Consider the following 18492-nt stretch of genomic DNA (forward strand, 5'->3'; position numbering starts at 1 on the left):
CTGTAGACTGGGGAGAGGGTAGGCTTTGCAGAAGATATAGTTGATAAGCTATGTCTTAGAGGATAAGAAGGAGTTAGCGTCCCAGTGGGTGAAGAAGGGGAAGGAATCCCGGCAGTAGTATGCTTAAGAGCTATAAGAAAGCAAGCTTATTTGTGAAAATTGCGTATCGTTTACTGTGAATGTAGGATGAGCTAAAAGTGGGGAGGTGGGAGGAGGTGAGGCAGGAAAGATGACCAAGAACAGATCAGAGAGAACCATGTAGAGCTCATAGAGGAGTTTAAACTCAATCCTCCATCACTCTCTCCATCCACATAATCTGGTTCCTCTGTTATTAAACAGTCACAGAAACATCTTGAAGAGTAGCAACAGCAAAAAGGGGGAAGAGGGCAGTGACTTGGCCTCAAATGAACTGGCTTCTCTTTAAAAGCTAATATTCCTCCTTGAGAATACCATATTAATTAAACATGTGCCTTGCGAGATTCATTATTGTTTTACTTGTGTTCCCTGTTGGTTGTCTCATTCATTAATCTGCTGATTAGTAACCCTGAACTCTTGTATCTCCCCACCCCCTTTTTGGCATTCCCTTTTTAATATACTATGCTGTTCCCCCGGGACGTCAACTCCAGGACCCGTCCCTGGCCTGCTCGTGTTTGTTTTCTTTGCCCCTTGTGCCTGCCTCTGCTATAACATTTGTAGTATGTGTTAAGTAATCCTTAAGGTAACATTTTTATTATGTCATAAAAAGTGCATGGCAAATATATTATAACTCATGGACTTTGTTTAAAAATGAACGGATAATTTATTGAGTGTGTTACATGAGCCTTGCTCCCCTCCCCATTTCAGCTGAGACTCGCTGCTCATTTAGCCTAGCCTCCTATTGAGTGCTCCCGCCCTGTGACATGCTGGGAAAGCAGACCCATGGTTGGCTAGAAATGACATCATAGTTTATGTACTCAATAAAAATTTAATTAAGTCATTACAGGAATTGCAGTCATCATTTAACCCTCTGATTTCTTCTGTTTAGTTTATTATTAAACATTCAGTAATACCAGTCACCAAATCCTGATGGCTTATAAAATATCTGCATGAATTTTAATAGCTTAAATAAATGGGAAAATATGAGTAACTGATATAAAAGGAACCTTTTCCTTGTGGTGGTGCTGTATGTATGGGTTTTTATGAAAAGCAAAGCATTATGGAAAGGATAAGAGTTTACTGAGAGAACAGCCCAACACTATCTGGGAGGAGTTTCTCATTCGGTTTGTCCATCCGTGGATTCATCACAAGCAGGGTGCTCCGTCCGGAATCATCTGGCAGTGGGGACACAGAACCTGCAGGTCAACAAACAAAAGCTTAAGTGCGGGAATATCCAGCTCCCCTTGGCCGCTGGGCTAGCTAGGAGGGCCCAGTGGGGTGAGTCCCGTAGTTCAGGAAGCTGTTCTCACTCACCCTCACCTGTTGCCTGCAGATCATGTGTCTGCACTGATCGAGCTTCCACCCTGTTCCAGGAAGGGCCTTTTTCATGATCTAATCCAGCCTGGGTGATGATATCTGAAAGCCATTCCTGGCTGTGGCGGCTTGCCATCTCTCAGCTAGAGGGGAGAGGGAGAGGCAGCTTATAGGTCACTGGAGTTAGACTATAGGACCAGAGGTGGTAGAGCCTTGCTCAGAGGGAGTTCTCCCCTTGCTTTCCATTCTTCTGGGGTCATAGCCAGCCAGAATGCAGGTGCATCCCAAGAGGAGAAAGTGTGTTTGTATGTTACTGGACCTTGCTGGAAACTGAGGTTTGCAGATTAATGTGTTGCTGGTCTCTAGAAATGTCCTACAGATGGTGAAGCAGGTAAAGCACTTTCTAGAATCAGGTTCCGATCCTGGCCCTCCAGTATCTTTCTGTGTGACCTCTGGCAAGTTCCTGACCCCTTTTTGGGTCTTAGTTCACCATTTCTTCGGAGGGATTGAACTAGTTGATCTCTGAAGACCCTTCCAGCTCTAAAGCTTACTAGGTAGATGCAACACATAAACTAAGTGTGCTAAGCAGGTTCGGTGCCTGGTTGCCTCTGAGAGATGCTCTTGCCTTTCTGTGATGTCTCTGACATCTGTTTGTGGCTCTGATTCTTCTTGCAGGATGAGAAGAATATCTGTACGGGAGTAGGGAGAGCCCCAGAATGGCTCTCAGCAGGTCTGGTTTGTAGTCCCATCATCGTGCTTCAGAAGGAATGAACTCTGTCTCTGGCTTGTTTCTTGACTCTGCATTTCACCCCGGCCCATTCTGGAAGATGGTGCAGTAACTAGTTAGGCAATACTTGTCGTTGAAATTTCAGAAATGTGCAAGGTATTCGAGCAGCAAAAAAGGGGAAACAAACAAAAGGGTGTCATCGGATAGAACACGTTATGCGTGGCACTCAGGCCCTTGTAAGGATTCAGTCATCAGCATGCCAGTCTCAAGTCCTGTTCTGGGCCAGGCCCTGGACCAGGTGTCTGTTGGGGGTGCTAAGGTTAATCAGAGTTCCTTATGACCTTTGAGTAGCTTACAGACTAGTGGGAGAGACAGGTACATACATGGCTCTAAACCGAGTTGTGCATCCAGGAGGAAGAGTGTGGACAGAGCTCTAGGAACATAAAGACTGGAGGTCTGATTTGGCCTGGGTTGAAGGTAGGGGGGAAAGGTCATGGATTGTACCACCAGCTGCATCCAATCTCACATTTTCCAGTCTTGAGCTGGGCTGTTCTCTCTTCCTTTTTGAAAATTATCCCTGACTATTGGAACTGGTTTTGGTTTTCTGTAAACAAACCAGAAGGTGTTACTCATAATTCATTGCATTTGCAGAGCACGTTACAGCTTAGGGAGGCTTTCAGCATACACTGTTGAATTAATGAATGAATGCATGTTAATTCGATTGCTGTGTAAACCAGCACTGTGTGTAGTGCATTTGAAAAGCAAGGAAGTAGATTATTTGACTTGCCCAATATCACATCCTCTGTATACAGCACAGTTAGAACTTGAACCAGGTTGTCTGACCGAACCCAGGTCCTTTCACTACTCCTTTCTGCTCTTCTTCAGAGACCAGTTATGAACCACAGGATTAAATCATTCAGTCTTTGATATATGATATAAGTAGAATCATCCTTCTGGAGGCAGGAACCTGATGGAACAGAAGGCACGTGGCCTTTGGACTCAGACTGAGCTGGATGTTGGTCTCCGCTCTCTTACTAATTTGCTGTGGGACCTGGGGCCAGTTACTTCACCTGCCTGCGGCTGTTGTCTGTGTCCATAAAAATGTGAGCGAAGCACACCTACCCTCTGAGTTCCAGTGAGCTAGAGGCGAGGATAGCCATAAAGCACATGGGCCATACTGGGTCCTCAGTCAACAGAGGGGATGACAGTGGCATGGTTATGGTCAGGGTTGTTAAAGGACAAATCTTATCCTCCACGTTAACGTTCCTAATAACTTGGTTGTTTCTAAAACCTGTCAGTTTAAATATCCAGTGAGTCCTTCCTTATGTCCTGTACATTACACCAGACTTTCTTCTGGGATCCCAGAGAGGAATGAAACATGGCCTGGGCTTTTAAGCATCGTCCTAAAGGTGTGGAGGTCAGAGTTTTACCCTACTGAAGGTGTTGACTGAACTCTATAGTCCAGACTCTGAAGGCCCACCTGGCTGTTCTCTGAGAGTAGTTCTACCTTGGAGTCCATGGTCTCCCTGGAATTATATTTCAAAACAATCTATTAAGATTAACAGTCTTACTGGGGACCTGGGTGGCTCAGTGGGTTAAAGCCTCTGCCTTCGGCTCAGGTCATGATCCCTGGGATCGAGCCCCACATCGGGCTCTCTGCTCAACAGGGAGTCTGCTTTCTTCTCTCTCTTTGCCTGTCTCTCTGTGATCTCTGTCTGTCAAATAAATAAATAAAATCTTAAAAAAAAAAAAAAAAAGATTAACAGTCTTACTACTTTAGCCCGGCTTATTCTCTCCTCTTCTTCATAGCCTCGGGGGCTCTCCATTCTCCTCAGCATCTCACTTAGGGTCCTGCTTCTCTGCCTCCTCTTCACATATCCTAACAACTTCCTTCTGTCTTTCACCACCACAAGCTTCTTTGAGTAACCCTTAGATGTTTCCTAACCTGGTCCCAGCATACCTTTCCAGTGTTCCTGCCCATTCACCTTCCCTGGCACTCCCCAAACATGTCCTTTCCTGCCTCTGTACCTTGGCACACCTTGCTCTCTTGGTCTAGAATGTCCTCTCTCCTCCAAGGTCCACCTAAGTGTTACTTCCTGGAGAACTCTTCTCCTGCTCCCAGAGCAGAGATCATTTGTACTAAATTCATTTATTGCTCACCACTTTTGGGATAGAATCTGAGGCAACATATTACAGTTTAATTATTTTTTACATGTTTTTTTCCATACTAGACTGTGTGCTCCTTCAGCTAAGAAACCATGTCTTACACTTTGTGTTCTATAGGGTCTAGCACAAAGCCTGACATGTACTTGGGGCTCAGCTCATTAGACTGAGTTACTGCTTTGTGTAATCTGGGATCAAAACCTGAACGAAGCTGTCAAATTGGGGAGAGTCCTGGCAGATCAGGGAAATGGAACTAGCAGTTTGACCTGTTAAGGGCCTTCTCTCTTTGTTTTTTTACTAAGAGTCTGTGGTATTTAGAGGCAAAAATAAGTTTTGTTTTTCTCCCCCTTTTTTCATACTTTTGTTTTTGTCATTTTGTTTCTGTAGGTTAATTCTTATATCCTGAAGAAGAACATGATCCTTATGACAAATAATTTCTATGCAGCAATCTTGGGATATGATGAGGTAAGAGCATTTGCCAAGCCTTAAGCAGAACATTGGCTTTCCCCAACAAAGACCTTTTTTTTTTTTTTTTTTTTTTTTAAATTTAAATTTTCATTAGTGAACACCCAGTGTAGTATTGGTTTCTGGAGTAGAATTCAGGGATTCATCACTTACATAGAAAGACTTTTGATGAGAAACTCTGAGGGAACCTTCAGAGGACATTGTCACTACCCTACCATTATGGCTTAGAATTTATTTCCTCATCTTCATTGACTTGGCAATAGGAATGACTATGCCCAGCAGTTTGCCTAGTGCTTGGGAAAGAGGGCACAATAGAATATGGTCAGATCATTCAACTACTAGTATTTATTGAGTCCTTGTGCGGTGCTAGATGTAGGAACAAAGGCAAATCAGTCACTGTTTCAGCCTCTAGAGATAGGAAGACAGCATGGGCTGCCAGACAAATCATATACTTTTGTGGTTTTCATTATAAAAGCAGTACATACGCATTTCAAAAACTCATAAAACTGCACATAAGTGGTTGAAGTAAATAGAAGGCCCCTTTCCTGTCCTGCCCAATTCCCTGTCCCAGAGGAAAACTTCGTTAATAGTTTATTGGGTGTCCTTCCAGACGTTATGTTTGCAGACACAGGCACCTACGCATTTTCTTTCCACAATGGAAGTTACACTGCATACATTATTTTTTCACTGAACAATATATCTTAGGCCTCCTTACACATCAGAACATTTAGATCTCATTTTTTTTCATTGTACAATATACATAACATCAAATTCCACCTTTTTTTTTTTAAGACTTTATTTATTCATTTGACAGAGAGATCACAAGTAGGCAGAGAGGCAGGCAGAGAGAAAGGGGGATGCAGGCTTCCTGCTGAGCAGAGCCTGATGTGGGGCTCGATCCCAGGACCCTGGGATCATGACCTGAGCCGAAAGCAGAGACTTGAACCCACTGAGCCACCCTGGCGCCCCTCAAATACCACTTTTAAGTGCATATTTTAGTGGTCTTTAGTCCATTCACATTGTCGAGCGACTGTCCCCACCACCCACCTCCAGAACTTCTTCCATCTTCCCAAACTGAAGCTCTGGTACCCATTAAACCCTTACTCTTCCCTCAGCCTCTTCCTAGTCCCTGGTAACCAGCACCTTCTCCTTTCTGCCTCTGTGAATTTGAATACTCTGAGTATCCCTTGTAAGTAGAATCATATGGGTTTTATTCTTTTGTGACTGGCTTACTTCACTTAGCATAATGTCCTCAGGGTTCACCCATGTGGTAGTATCCAGTCTCATCTTTCTCCCCCACTATTATTATGGAAATTTCAAACACATCAAAAAGATAAAAGCATGGTGTAATGAACACCGGTATGCACACTACCAGGGTTCCTCATACTTCATCTTTTTAATAAAACGTGTGCTTTTCTGCTCATTTCGTGGTGACCTCCAGATTTAATGCAAGCACCACCCCTTCTGCAAAGCAGGCCTAGAACTTTCCCAGACTCAGCTCCTTCCACCTGCTCCAGACTCCACCGTACTCACTACGCTCGTGTTAACTGTCACCCTGGCTGGGTGGGGACTCCTTCTGGGTGGTGGCACTGTCTACTGTGTCAGCATTTCTCTTGCCTGGCCGGTGGTGAGTGAGGAATGAGGAAGGGAGGAACGGCATAAAGGATGAAAGTAGGGAGCTGCAGTTCAGGCTGGAAGAAGTGTTACTAGTGTGAAGATCATAATAATTAAAGCCAGGAGATAAGCTTACAAAAATAGGACTAGTTAAAATTGAGGTTTCCTGATTCTCGACCCACCACATATTTGTAGAAAACAGCAAGATTTATGGGAGAGCAGTTTAGCAATTGCGTACACACACGTCATCGATTTAATATGAGCTTGGCGGGCATGGGACAGGAGTTGAGAAACACTGCTTCCATCTACACATTAATTGTTAAATTAGATACATTCTGACTTCAGAAACCTTATAGTGTATAGAAAAATGAGGCTTAAGGGGCACCTGGGCGGCTCAGTGGGTTGAACCTCTGCCTTCAGCTCAGGTCATGATCTCAGGGTCCTGGGATCAAGCCCCGAGTTGGGCTCTCTGCTCTGTGGGGAGCCTGCTTCCCTCTCTCTCTGCCTGCCTCTCTGCCTACTTGTGACCTCTCTCTCTGTCAAATAAATAAAATCTAAAAAAAAAAGGGGAGGGCGCTTAGAATTGAAGAAATAGAATTCTCTATTAGCTGGCATTTGGTTGAGGACTTCACTACAGCTGGCTCAGCTGACTGCTTTCCCTAGTCTTAATAATGTTCTGAATTGTGTGTCTTTTCTGTCCCTCCCATCCCAGTCCAACCTGGTGGGGCCATCTTATAAACACGCCTGATGGCAAGAGTCACGTGGGGAGCTGTTCGAATCTGATTCTTGAGCACCTCTCTGAAGATTCCAGGTCAATAGGAGTGGGGCCTGGTGTTTAGCAAGCACCTTTCTTGACTCTTTAGAGTGGGAAGGTTTGGAAAATACACTAATTACCTGGGACAGTTTTTTAGAAATACCACTTGTTTGGGCCCTGTCTCCCCAAAGTTCTGTGTTAACTGCTGTAGGTGGGCATCTGTTGTAAAAGTTCCTCAGGTAATTCTAATGCACGTGCAGATCACGTAGGTAAAATTCAGATCCTGACTCAGCAAGTCTGGGGTGAGGCCTGAGATTCTGCATGGCGAACAAGCTGCAGGTGACTCGGTGCCTCCATTCTGCAGGCTGCACTGGGAGTCATGAGTTCTAGAGCTGTGCTGTCCAAGACTAGCCACAGGTGGCTCTTTTCTGTTGTTGTCAGCACGGGGCTTGAATTCACGATCCTGAGATCAAGACCTGAGCTGAGATCAAGAGTGAGAAGCTTGGGTCGCCCGGGTGGCTCAGTGGGTTAAAGCCTCTGCCTTCAGCTCAGGTCATGATCCCAAGGTCCTGGGTTTGAGCCCCACATTGGGCTCTCTGCTCAGCAGGGAGCCTGCTTCCCTTCCTCTCTCTCTCCCTTCCTCTCTTTCTGTCTGCCTCTCTGCCTACTTGGGATCTCTGTCTGTCAAATAAATAAATAAATAAATAAATAAATAAAGTGAGACGCTTAACTGACTGAGCCACCCAGATGCGCCCCACATGTGGCTATTTTGGTTTCAAGTCCTTATATAAAATTGAAAACTGGTTACATTTCGGGTGCTCAATAGCTTTATGTGGCTGGTGGCTGCTGTGCTGGACTGTGTGGCTGTCGAGCATTTCTGTCATCCCAGAAAGTTCACTTGGACAGTGCCATTCTGCAGCCCCCTTTTCCTAGAATGCTGTTTGGGTTTTGCCCTTACCGTGGCCACTTTGGGAACCTTCCTATGTTCTACTACATTAAGTCCCAAATTCCTCCATGGAATTTCCAGGCCTCCTTTCAAATGTCCCCATTGTGATATGTCCTATCCACTGTTATCTCCCCTTGCTTTTGAGTGTGTAACCTTCTTTTCCAAGTGAGGCCATTTGCCCCACTGCCCCACAGATGTGCTGTGCCTGCTGGAAGCCCTCCTGGGCAAGGAGGTTTGGAGCGCAGCAGCCAAGTCCATCAGCTTTGGGCCTGGCACCTTGTAGGCACTCTCTTTGTAAATGTTCAGTGAACCAGTGTAGTCTCTCTTGCTTAAAATGTAGCTCTCCAGATATTCTCCACTTTTAAAGGCCCCTTTCTCCTAGTGCCTTCCCTAACCTCTAGATCTGTGTTTGTTTACTCTGAATTTCAGCCTCATCCACCCATCCACCCATCCATCCATTGAACAGGTATAAAGTGCCTACCATAGGGGATGCGCTGGGAATATATTGGTGAATAAGACAAACATGGTGTGGTTCTTCTCCACTGGAGCTTACCTTCTAATGGGGAGATAGACAGTAAACAGGTAAACAAGCAAACATCTAGTTAGAGATACAATGTCGTAGCAGCTAAGACAGAAGAATGAGGAGCGAACTGTGTCTAGTCTACCTTGGGAGTCTCCCTCTAGCGATGGTCAGTTGTTCACTCTCTAGGACTTGATCCTGTGCTGGTGGGCACTAGCTTGTTTCTTCAACTAGCTGCCCGTGACCTGAGACCGTTTTGCTGTGATTCTATGTTCTCAGCGTCATGCTAAGCACGTAATGGTGTCACAAATCAGTCTCCTCTGAACCAAACCTGAACCATACTGGGACCCTCAAGGCACAGGCTTCCTCCCAATTACTTTAGACATAGGTGTCTTAATCTCTGGAGGGATGGGGTTTTTTGTGTGTCGTGAGGGAAAATAGGCAGACCCCCTAGTAGATTACGGAAACATTGCTATGCAAACTAATATTTGGCCTCTAAGCACCCTTTTTCCTTTCCTGATTTCTCTCTCACAGACCAGTCTCCCATTTGTTTTCACTGACTTACTAGCAGTTTGGTGGAAAGAAGGCTGAAGTTGGGCTCGCTGATATATTCAGCCACTTTTTATTGCACCCACCACTGCAAGCCGGGTACTGTGTCCTAAATAGAGCTGGTCAGGCACCGTCTCTTGACCTCACCTGTGCATTCTGGTCCTGAGTCTACTGCCAATTAGCTAGATAACCTCTAAGCCTCTGTGTACTTATCTTCCAAATGGGGATAATAATAATCTATTCTTCTGGCAAATGTAGTCATTAGGGGCCAGGTGTGTGAAGAAACTGACAGCCTGGAATAGTCAGGTCTTATCACTATTCATCTGAGCCCTGAGTCATCCTTTTCTTTCCGACTGATGGTGGACTTGCCCCTTCCCAGCCATCTCCCCCCTTGCCCGGGGTGCCTGCTTGCAGCAGGCCGTGGCTCCCAAGGCTTTCGCTGTCCTGCGCTCTGTGTTCATTCTCTAGGTCCTCGTGACACCCGCTCCCACTGCTGGTCCTTCCCGTGCAGCACACGTGGGTCACTGCCAGCAGCTCCACTTGTGCCCAGGGCACTTCAGACACAGGCAGGCTGTTGTGTTAGCAAATAGCTTGGAGAACGGTGATGTGCCTGAGCTTGTTCGTGGGCCCTGTCCCCATCTGCCAGAAGAAGCTGGTTTTCCTGACTCAGCCATTGTGCCAGCACAGCCTCTTAAGCCGGGAAATCAGAAGGATGTTTAGCAGGGGGCATTTGGACCAGGTTGGCTGTTTTTCCACCAAACTGTCAGCACCCCACCCTGGACTTGGCCCTTCGTGGCAGCAGGCCTGGAGTCAGACCTCATATGCCACCGTGTCCCAGAAGCCAGTGAACAACATCACACTGAAGGCGTGATCTGGGGTCTTCAGAGCCTGTGACGGCTGTGATTCTGAATTCGCACAACAGCGCTGTGGGCTGGGTCTTACTGTGCTTGTTTGGCTCATGAGGAACTGAGGCTCAGGAAGGGCTGGTGGCTTTCCAAGGGCCACACAGCTGTCAAGTGACAGAGCTGCCGTCTGAACCTAGGTGGTCTGATCCCTAGATCTCACTGTTGGTTCAGCTGTAGCCACAGCGGCCTGCCAAAGCAAGCTCCTGATTCTTGTATCTGACATGCTACACGTAACAGAATGCCTGTACATGATCTCACTTTTATAATGCAAAGATGCTGTATGTAGAGCAAGCACTTCGGTCTCTGTTTCATAGATGATTAGTGAATTGTCCGCCACCCCTGAGCATGGTAGTGGCCGAGCCAGGACTTGACCAGCCTTCTGATTTATAAGTCGGGGCTTTGTCTGGTTCCACATTAGCATGGCACCCGGACAGAGCAGCTTCTTGGGGCCTTTCCCTTCAGTCATCCTCCCAAACCCTCCCCTTCCCTTAGAGGTCCAAACTAGAAAATGGCCCTAGTCCATGGCCCAGGTGCTGATTAGTCTCTGTGATACTTGATATCTGTTCCTTCTTAGCAGAGTCCTCCTCTGTGCTGCAAAGGACAATATCAGACATACACACATGCTCACGGGCTCTGAGCATTCCCTCTGGTCTGTGGCAGTCCTGCTAAACAGCCTGTTCCTCCACTTGAGGCAAGGCCTCAATCCAGAGATGGGTGACAGTGAGGCCAAGGTGCCTGGTTTGCTCTGCCTGAGAGCCAGCTGCCTTGCAGATATGTGCCTTTGGACTAGGAAAAAGGTGCAGTTTATGCCCACCTCCTTTTCTGGGGGAAAAAATATCCACCCACAATACTCTGTGCCCATTCCTTACAGATAGCAGTAGGAACACTGTATCACCATTTCTCTTCTTGGCCTCACAGGTATTGCTGGGTCATGTACGGTGTGGGAGAGTGTTGGGAGCTGTGGCCTGGGAGGGCGGCCAGACATGAACCCCATCTCTGCGTTAATCTTAGCCAGACACTCGGCCCCTCTGGCTTCCATGTCCTTCCTCTGCATAAAATGAATGAGTTGGACCAGATGCTGAAGACCCTTCCAGCTCTACCACGTAGCTGCCCTGTTTTCTCTCTTGTAGTGTCTGTAGGGTCTTTGCAGTCCGATTCTGTGGTTGCTGGTGTGCTCATACTATCCCCACCTTTTGTAGGTCTGGCTCTGCCAGACTCCCTGGAAGACAAGTTATACTCTCTTTTCCAGGGGATTCTTTCAGATGACCATGGGCTGGCTGCTGCACTCTGGAGGACCTTCTTCAACCAGAAATGTGAAGACCCCCGGCAGCTTGAATTGTTGGTGGAGTATGTGAGGAAACAGGTGAGCAGGCCTACCCCTCCCCTCCAGAGGCTCACAGAAAGCAGGTCTTTCTGAGGTCTGGAGATGCTAGACTTTCAGAGGATTGTGAGAAGTCGAGTTCCCAGAGGCCAGCCTGAGGGAATTCTGACCACATCCTGTCAGCAGCAGTGCTCGTGAAGAACACCTTCTGTGTGTCTGTCCAGCCGTGAGCTAGGCTGGGAGAGGGAATGGGGTAGAAGCAGCAGCTCTGAGGAGTCTGCTCTCACAAACTTGGGCATTCATTCACTACCTGTTTTTTGATTTGCCTGTTACGTGCCCAGTGCTGTGCAAGACCCCGGACACACACAGTCTCGTAGGATATGGGAATGGGGTACAGTGTAGTTGCCTACTGTAGCCCCCTCCCTCCCCACTTTGAAGCTCCAAGGTTCATGTTTCCTGCTCCTGATCTCTAGCAGGACTGGGCTCCAGGCGGCATTCCACGGGCGTCCTTCGAGACTGTCCCCGCCAAGTGCTAGCCACAATCAAGTAGGGTCCTCCTGCTTCATTCGCCAGCCCCTCGTCCGCCAGGGCTTCCTGACACCAGAGCTTCTAAGAGAACTCCAGAGTGGGGACTGCTTAACTACATCATTTTCCTTGAAACCATGGCTACTTCCCTCCTTGATCTCTCTGTCCCCCTGATCCTGTACTGATGGGAAACTCATACTTGATAGATGAGTGAGCTGAGTGGCAGAGAAGAGGAACATAGAGGCTCTTCCAGGGTCTCCCAGTGAGTCAGCCCGCACAGCTGGCCTACAACCCCAAGCCGGTGATTCATGTAGCCACTAGAGGCCTTAGCTGCTCCAGACGGCTCATCAGCTCAGGCTGTCCCATGAGTCACACCTTTGCTTCATGGGCCTGGCCCTGGAGCTGAAGGGGCCTCACCCCACAGTTATTCTCTTACTCACCTGTGTCCACGGCCTTTAAGCTTTCAACAGCCAGGAAATGGAAGGCCAGGCCCTAGCTCTCAGGGAGAAGACAGGGCCAGCAGGAACAGCTTGCTGATTGCTGGAAAAACCACACAGTAGGGCTCCTCAAACCCAGAGAATAGAGAACCCCAGAAGCCAGGACTTTTGTTTGATCATTCTTCAGATCTGCCAGAGCTGGGAGAAAGCACTGTGGCCAGAGGACTCCACCCACGGAGAGCTCTTAAGACTCACACTGTTGACTGGCCTCACCGTCAGACACAAGTAGCAGTTGGCAAAGCAAATGCAAAAGCAAAGCAAATGGTTTTTTAAGAGACTGGCTTAACTTTTCCATCTGCCATGGTGGGCTTGTGCCAGGGGCCACAGCAAGAGCACAGCTGGGACTTCTCCGAGAGCCCCAAAAGAAGGGACTGTACACCAATCCCTTAGGAGTCCCCATATTGTCCAGTGAGAGGCAGGCAATAGGGAAACAGTGATGGGGCTCTCTGAGGAAAGCAGGGAGCTTTGATGGGGACCTGGTCCTGTCAGCAGAACTTAGGAATATGTGCTGTACCGGGGACTCTGTTGAGAAAGCAGAGATACATAGGACCCAGACCTGCCCTCGAGCCAGCTCATGGTTTGGTGAGGAGAACAGTCAGGCACAAGGCTAATAACCCTGGCATCAGTCAGTCTGTGAGGTGATACAGGTAGGAACAAAATATTGTGAAAGGCCAAAGAAAGGCAAGACTATGAGTGAGGGGATCAGGAAAGATCAGGAAGCTGGGCCCTCGGCAGACTAGTCCTGTACCGCCATGATCCTGGTTGGTCTGGTGGGTAGCCCAAGGGCCAGTCAGAGGTTACGTCGGGATTTTCAACACAGAAGATGGGCAGAGAGGTGGCGTGAGGCACAGAAATGGAGTTGTCGGAAAGAGAATGTATTTTAGGCAAGGTCTTGGGTCCGTTGCTCTCCTTGTACTGGAAGACGGCAGGACGTGTGGAAACCTCGACCTGAGGTGTATGTGAGAGACGGGTTGAGTTCAAGGGTCAGCAGCCTGAAGGTGACAGAACAGGAATGAAGGAATTCTTGAAAGAGGGAGAAGATCCAAGGAACTAGGATGAGGCCTCCGACTCCTGCCGCTTTCCTCCCAAACGCCTTCGCACCCCACAGTGGAGCTTCATCTTTGTGAATCCAGTGCCTATTCCTGATGTGACCCAGCCCTCCCCTTGATTTGGCCTGTCCACTAGAAAGCCTTTCTCATTCTGCTGTTCTTACTAGCAGCAGCCCGGGGAATCCTCCCCGAGACTTGGCCACTCATTAGATCACCTGCCTCTTGCTGAACCGCCCAGCCGCACCTTCCCTGCAGCTGCTCTCCGTTCCCCATTGCAGGAAGCCGCCCCCCCCCCCCAGCCAGCCTAGTGGGTGAAGCTGGACCCACTGGTCTGCATGGAAGCCCGCTAATTGTGGGGTCAGAGCTCACTAGAGGACAGTAGAGGCATACATATTTAAAATAAAAAGTTCCAGTGACTACAGTGAACATGTACTGTATCGTTTAATCTCTTCATGAGTCCTGTGGGGTTACTGTCCCCTCTCTCAGGGAAACTTAAAGCTCAGAGAAGGGAATTAGCTCACCGTAACACCACCACCCTGAATGGACAGATAAAACTCACATACACATCCCAAGAACATGTCTCCCCGGCTATAGCCACCCTAGAAAGTTCTTGCAGTCCACAGAGTTGGGGCTCTTGTGTCTCTCTGTTCAGGGGCATGACAGGGAGTTCCCTAAAGCATTCCCCGTGAGCTGCTCCAGTAACTCATTTCTTCCAACCCACTGTAATGAGATAGCCTGGATGATCAGAGACCTGCTGTCCTGGGAGCTGGGATGGTTGGACCCAATCCCCCAGAGCCCCTCCCCGTCCTCACCATTCGAAAGCTGTTTCCTTAATGCCGTCTTACGTCTCTCCTGCCCTTGTCCCTGTCCTCTGTTTCCCGCTCCCTCTGTTGCAGATGCAGTACTTGGACTCCATGAATGGGGAGGATCTGCTGCTGACAGGGGAGGTGAGCTGGCGCCCTCTTGTGGAGAAGAATCCTCAGAGCATCCTGAGGCCTCATTCCCCGAGTTATAACGACGAGGGTCTCTGATGGGCTGATGTCTCTGCACAGCTGGCCAGCTGGCTTTGAGGAACTGCCAGGAGAGAGGTGCTTGTTTGGCTCAGAACCCTGCAGAAAGTGGCCTGAACTGACCTGTGAACAGCATCTGTCAAATACCTGGCCCCATTTGCATTGATTTTCCTCTTAGTATGCCCAGGAGTCTGACCTGGTGGGGTACAATGCCGGGAAAACCCTTAGCTCTTCTGAGGTATCCTCCCCCTCAGGAGAAGCCTGGAGCGAGAGCTCCCCAGCACACTCTCCTCTGGTCCCCTCCAGTAACGATGTGATTGACAGCTTTCCCCAAAGGCCGCAGAGGGATGGGGATAGGTTAGCAAGGGGACACTTCCACCAAGAGCCCACCGTGGCCAAGAGGCAGTTTGGCGTGCTGCTGAGTCAAGACGGATAACCATGCTCTGTCCTCCGGCTTTGAGCCATGGGGTTGAGTTGGCCATTAAAAGAAAGACTTATCTCTGCCATGGCTCTTCTTTATTCCCGGGTTTTTAGAGACTTACCTGAGATGGCAGTTGCCATAAGCTGAGGACCGCCCCCCAGCTCAGTTAGAGACAGGCGGGCGACAGGGTCTGCTGCTGCTTTTGTCTCCAGTTCATGGAGATGTCCCTGTTCTGGCCAAGCCATAGCCTTGCCAGGCTCCATCGTCTGGGACCCAGAAGCCCTGGGGCTTGTCACATCCTGCGCTATTTGGAAAGAAGCCCCAAGAACACTTCCCCACTGAATGAGGGGGAGGAACATGCTTGTCTTTCCTCTCTTGACTCCCTTTATGTGAGATACCGAGGAGAAGAAGAGATGCTTTCTGGCTTCTTCGACCCAACCCAGGGCCCAGCCCCATGCCCAGCTTTCTAGCCCCATCCCAGCTTCTGGAGCGTGTGCTGCAGAGCCAGCTTAGTCTGTGCACCTGGGGGTCAGTCCCCTCCTTCCCAAGCGTGGGTCAGCTCTTGGGGGACTTAATCTTTGAATTAAAGACAGGGGGCGGGGAACCATAATGCCCCTCCTTCCCCCATCAAACTTCCTTCATTTAACTTGCTATAAAATGAGTCATATAAAGAAATTCTATATGGGTGAGGTATATCCCACTTCTGTGAAAACATTACAAATCAGACCGCCTTCTCTGAGTTTATTTAAGATGCTTTTGTTGCGAGCGGAGTTCTAGAGTGAAGCCCCCTCTGTGTGTGTGAGATAGTAACACCTTGTAACTCATTACAGCTGGGCACTATTTACATAAACCAGAGTTGAGCCAGGCAGGAATTTGCTGATTAATTTATTTTTAATGGAGTGAAGTATACCATGCACCAAAATAAACTTTACTGTGTGTACCTAACTGCTCCTGGAATGGATGGAAAAATTAATGGAACAGATTTTGGCTCCCAGCTCCACACATTAATTCATATATAAAAGTTATTTGAGCCTTAACCCATTTGCTGCCCAGGGCAGCTCCCCAGCCACAGATCCCAGCCCATAGCACAGTTCAGCTACTGGGCTTGCTGGAGAATCACGGAACTGCAGATTGAGAAGAAGCTTTAGAGGTCACGGAGTCCAGCCCGGGTCCAGAACTTGACTCTCCTTCTCAACATCCCAGTTGGCCTCTGTCCACAAAGGCCGTTTATGAATATGTCTGCCTGCAGAGCCGGGTCGTGTCTCTGTAAGCCAAGTACTCGTCAGACAGCACAGCTTGTAACACGGACCTGTGTTTGAAAGAACCGAATTGGAGCTCTCAGGTCGGGGATGTCCCAAAGCCCTCACTTCCAGACTGTTGGCGTCTTTCACCCACTACACACCTCCTTTCCCCTTCAAGATACAATCCAGGCTCCTGGAGGCTGCCAGGCTCATCTTAATTTGACCTGTTCTTGTGTTCTGAGTCTCGAATTCTTTTCTTCTCTAACCAAACTGGACCACTTGGGGTTACCTGAAGTGATCACCCTGTCTGTTTCCTCTACCTGGAGTCCTTGCTTGCCCATCTGACTAGAGAAACCCCCTGTGTGCGCTCAGGCCTACCTCCCCCACCCAGCCTGGTCCGCCCCAGAGGCGAACTGTGGCTGACCTCCCCACCCTCCTTCCTGCGCTGTGAGCTCCTTCAGAGCGGGCACTGTGTTTGGGTCAGTCACCTTTGTGCCCCAGGAGCGCCTGGCTCACAATGGGCATCAGTATAGGCTTGGACAAATGAAAGAAGGAATGCATGATTAGATCATCCGTCAATTATCAGTACAAGCCCCACGAAAAAGTCCCTTTCTGGATCATTCTCTGACCTGCAGTTCAGCTTATTTTAACAATTCAGTACAAAGTACCTCCACTGGCCTTTGCATAGGCACGAAAGCTAAATGTTCATTCTGTAGCTACGTTTTTCTTTCTCTCCCTCTTTTAAGTAATCTCCACACCAATGTGGGGCTCAAACTCGAAACCTGCAGACCAAAAGTCTCATGCTCCACTGACAGGGCCAGCAAGGCGTCCCTGTAGCTATACATGTTTCTGCTGAAAATTGTTATTACACAAAACAAGTGAAGGACATTTTTTGCCCTCAGGGAGATTGCTCTTTAGAAATAAATTTGTCATTTATTTTTACTTTCAGAAAGGATCACAGCAAATCAAAAGACACAGTTATAGTAAAACTACAACATGATTAGGACAAAGTTTAAAAGATAAGATGCAAGTATTGAGAGGTGGGAAAGGGAAATAATCATGTCAGAAAACCTGTACCGCTAAATAACCAATTTTCATGGGATTTTTTGGGTAATTTATAAAGTAGTTTCAAGATATTATCTCAGTGGTCCTGTAAAATAGGTATCCTCATCATTCTTAACCCCTGTGAGGGGACCAAGGCTCAGGTTATCCAGCTTCAGGAAGAAGGGGCCCAGTGTGCCCCAGTCCCCATCTTCCAACCGCAGGGCCCTTGCTCTCTCCCCATCCCACACTGCCCCCCACAGGTCAGCAAGGAAATCTGCAACCGAGTATAATCAAAGGCAGAAATGGGAGAAAGTTCTAAGCGTTCTCATTGTCACATAAAGGAAAGTATGCTTATTCACCAGAAGAAATGTTTCAGAGAAGAATGTATTATAGGGATGTTAAATGAGAAACACCAAACACTGCAGTGAATAATATCTCTAAGATTTCAGTTTTGCCTGTAAGTTTGAGAACCATAAACGATTACTGTTTCTTACATCAAGCTGAGATTAAAGCCAAGGCCCCAGTTCAGCCAGTATTTTTTGCATTTCTGTTCTGTGTCAGACACTGCTTGGTATTTTTACTTGTTTTCTGTTTTAATCTTCAGTGACAAATCTGTGTGGTGTTACTAAGCTCCTCCTTCATTGAGGGAAATTACATGAAGCTGGGGCGGTGGGGGGGGGGGGGGGTGTGCAGAACTCCCAAGTCCAGTGCGCTTAGTTTCAGAGAAGGAGTGCTGGATGGAGAAAAGGACCATGTGCTACACAGTTAAAAAGTGAAAGGACGCCTTCAGTGATACTCCAGCTACATGGGCTTGTGTGGACACGTTCTTGTACTAACAGGAAAAATCAGAACAAGGGGGTTAGACCTCAGAAGAGTCTCGAAGGGAGTCGGGACAGAGAGGATGGGCAAGGTTTAGGTGGGTGGAAAGAAAAACAGGAAATGGGGAGCTGCCTGGGGGACGGCACAGAATAGGAAGCTTCTTCAGACTCAAGTGGACCAGCTGAGTGGTTTGTTAAGGGCAGAAAAGGTTGCAGGAGAGCTGGGTGGGGCCACGAGTAGGGGGAAAGCTGGGTAACTCTGCAGCTGGCAGGCATTCTGGGTAAGGACAGAGACCTGCTGGGGGTGAAGATGTACAGCCGTGTGCAAGGTAGATCGGCTCAGTCAGGAACCAGCCATCTAGGCTTGAGGGGCTGGGGGGTGATTGTAGGAACTCAGAGGGAAGTTCAACCCCAGAGACATTGCAGAGAAGTCCTGAGGACTTTGATACCTCCCTGCACATACAGCCTGTAGAA

The 18492-nt window shown here is 48.1% G+C and overlaps 1 protein-coding gene and 1 long non-coding RNA gene across 4 annotated transcripts in view; one reads left to right on the forward strand and one right to left on the reverse strand.

The window, feature by feature from the left end:
• LOC131807761 (ubiquinol-cytochrome-c reductase complex assembly factor 1) overlaps positions 1 to 15860 on the forward strand; it is a 97652-nt gene extending 81792 nt beyond the window's left edge. For 2 of the 3 annotated variants that reach the window (XM_059133412.1, XM_059133415.1), the window contains exons 8-10: positions 4727 to 4804; positions 11342 to 11455; positions 14381 to 15860. In XM_059133412.1, the coding sequence (XP_058989395.1) occupies positions 4727 to 4804; positions 11342 to 11455; positions 14381 to 14515 (327 nt within the window). In that variant the 3' untranslated portion in view covers positions 14516 to 15860. The remainder of the gene's footprint in view (positions 1 to 4726; positions 4805 to 11341; positions 11456 to 14380) is intronic. The other variant, XM_059133413.1, reaches the window with a different exon arrangement.
• On the reverse strand, positions 925 to 12563 carry LOC131807762 (uncharacterized). Its single transcript, XR_009344597.1, has 3 exons — positions 12379 to 12563; positions 1450 to 1592; positions 925 to 1331 (listed from the first exon to the last, which is right to left on the reverse strand). It is a non-coding gene; the product is annotated as an uncharacterized LOC131807762 (long non-coding RNA).
• Positions 15861 to 18492: the final 2632 nt, after the last annotated feature.

The sequence above is a fragment of the Mustela lutreola genome, chromosome 9 (genome assembly GCF_030435805.1).
Source record: "Mustela lutreola isolate mMusLut2 chromosome 9, mMusLut2.pri, whole genome shotgun sequence".
NCBI classification, from domain to species: domain Eukaryota; kingdom Metazoa; phylum Chordata; class Mammalia; order Carnivora; family Mustelidae; genus Mustela; species Mustela lutreola.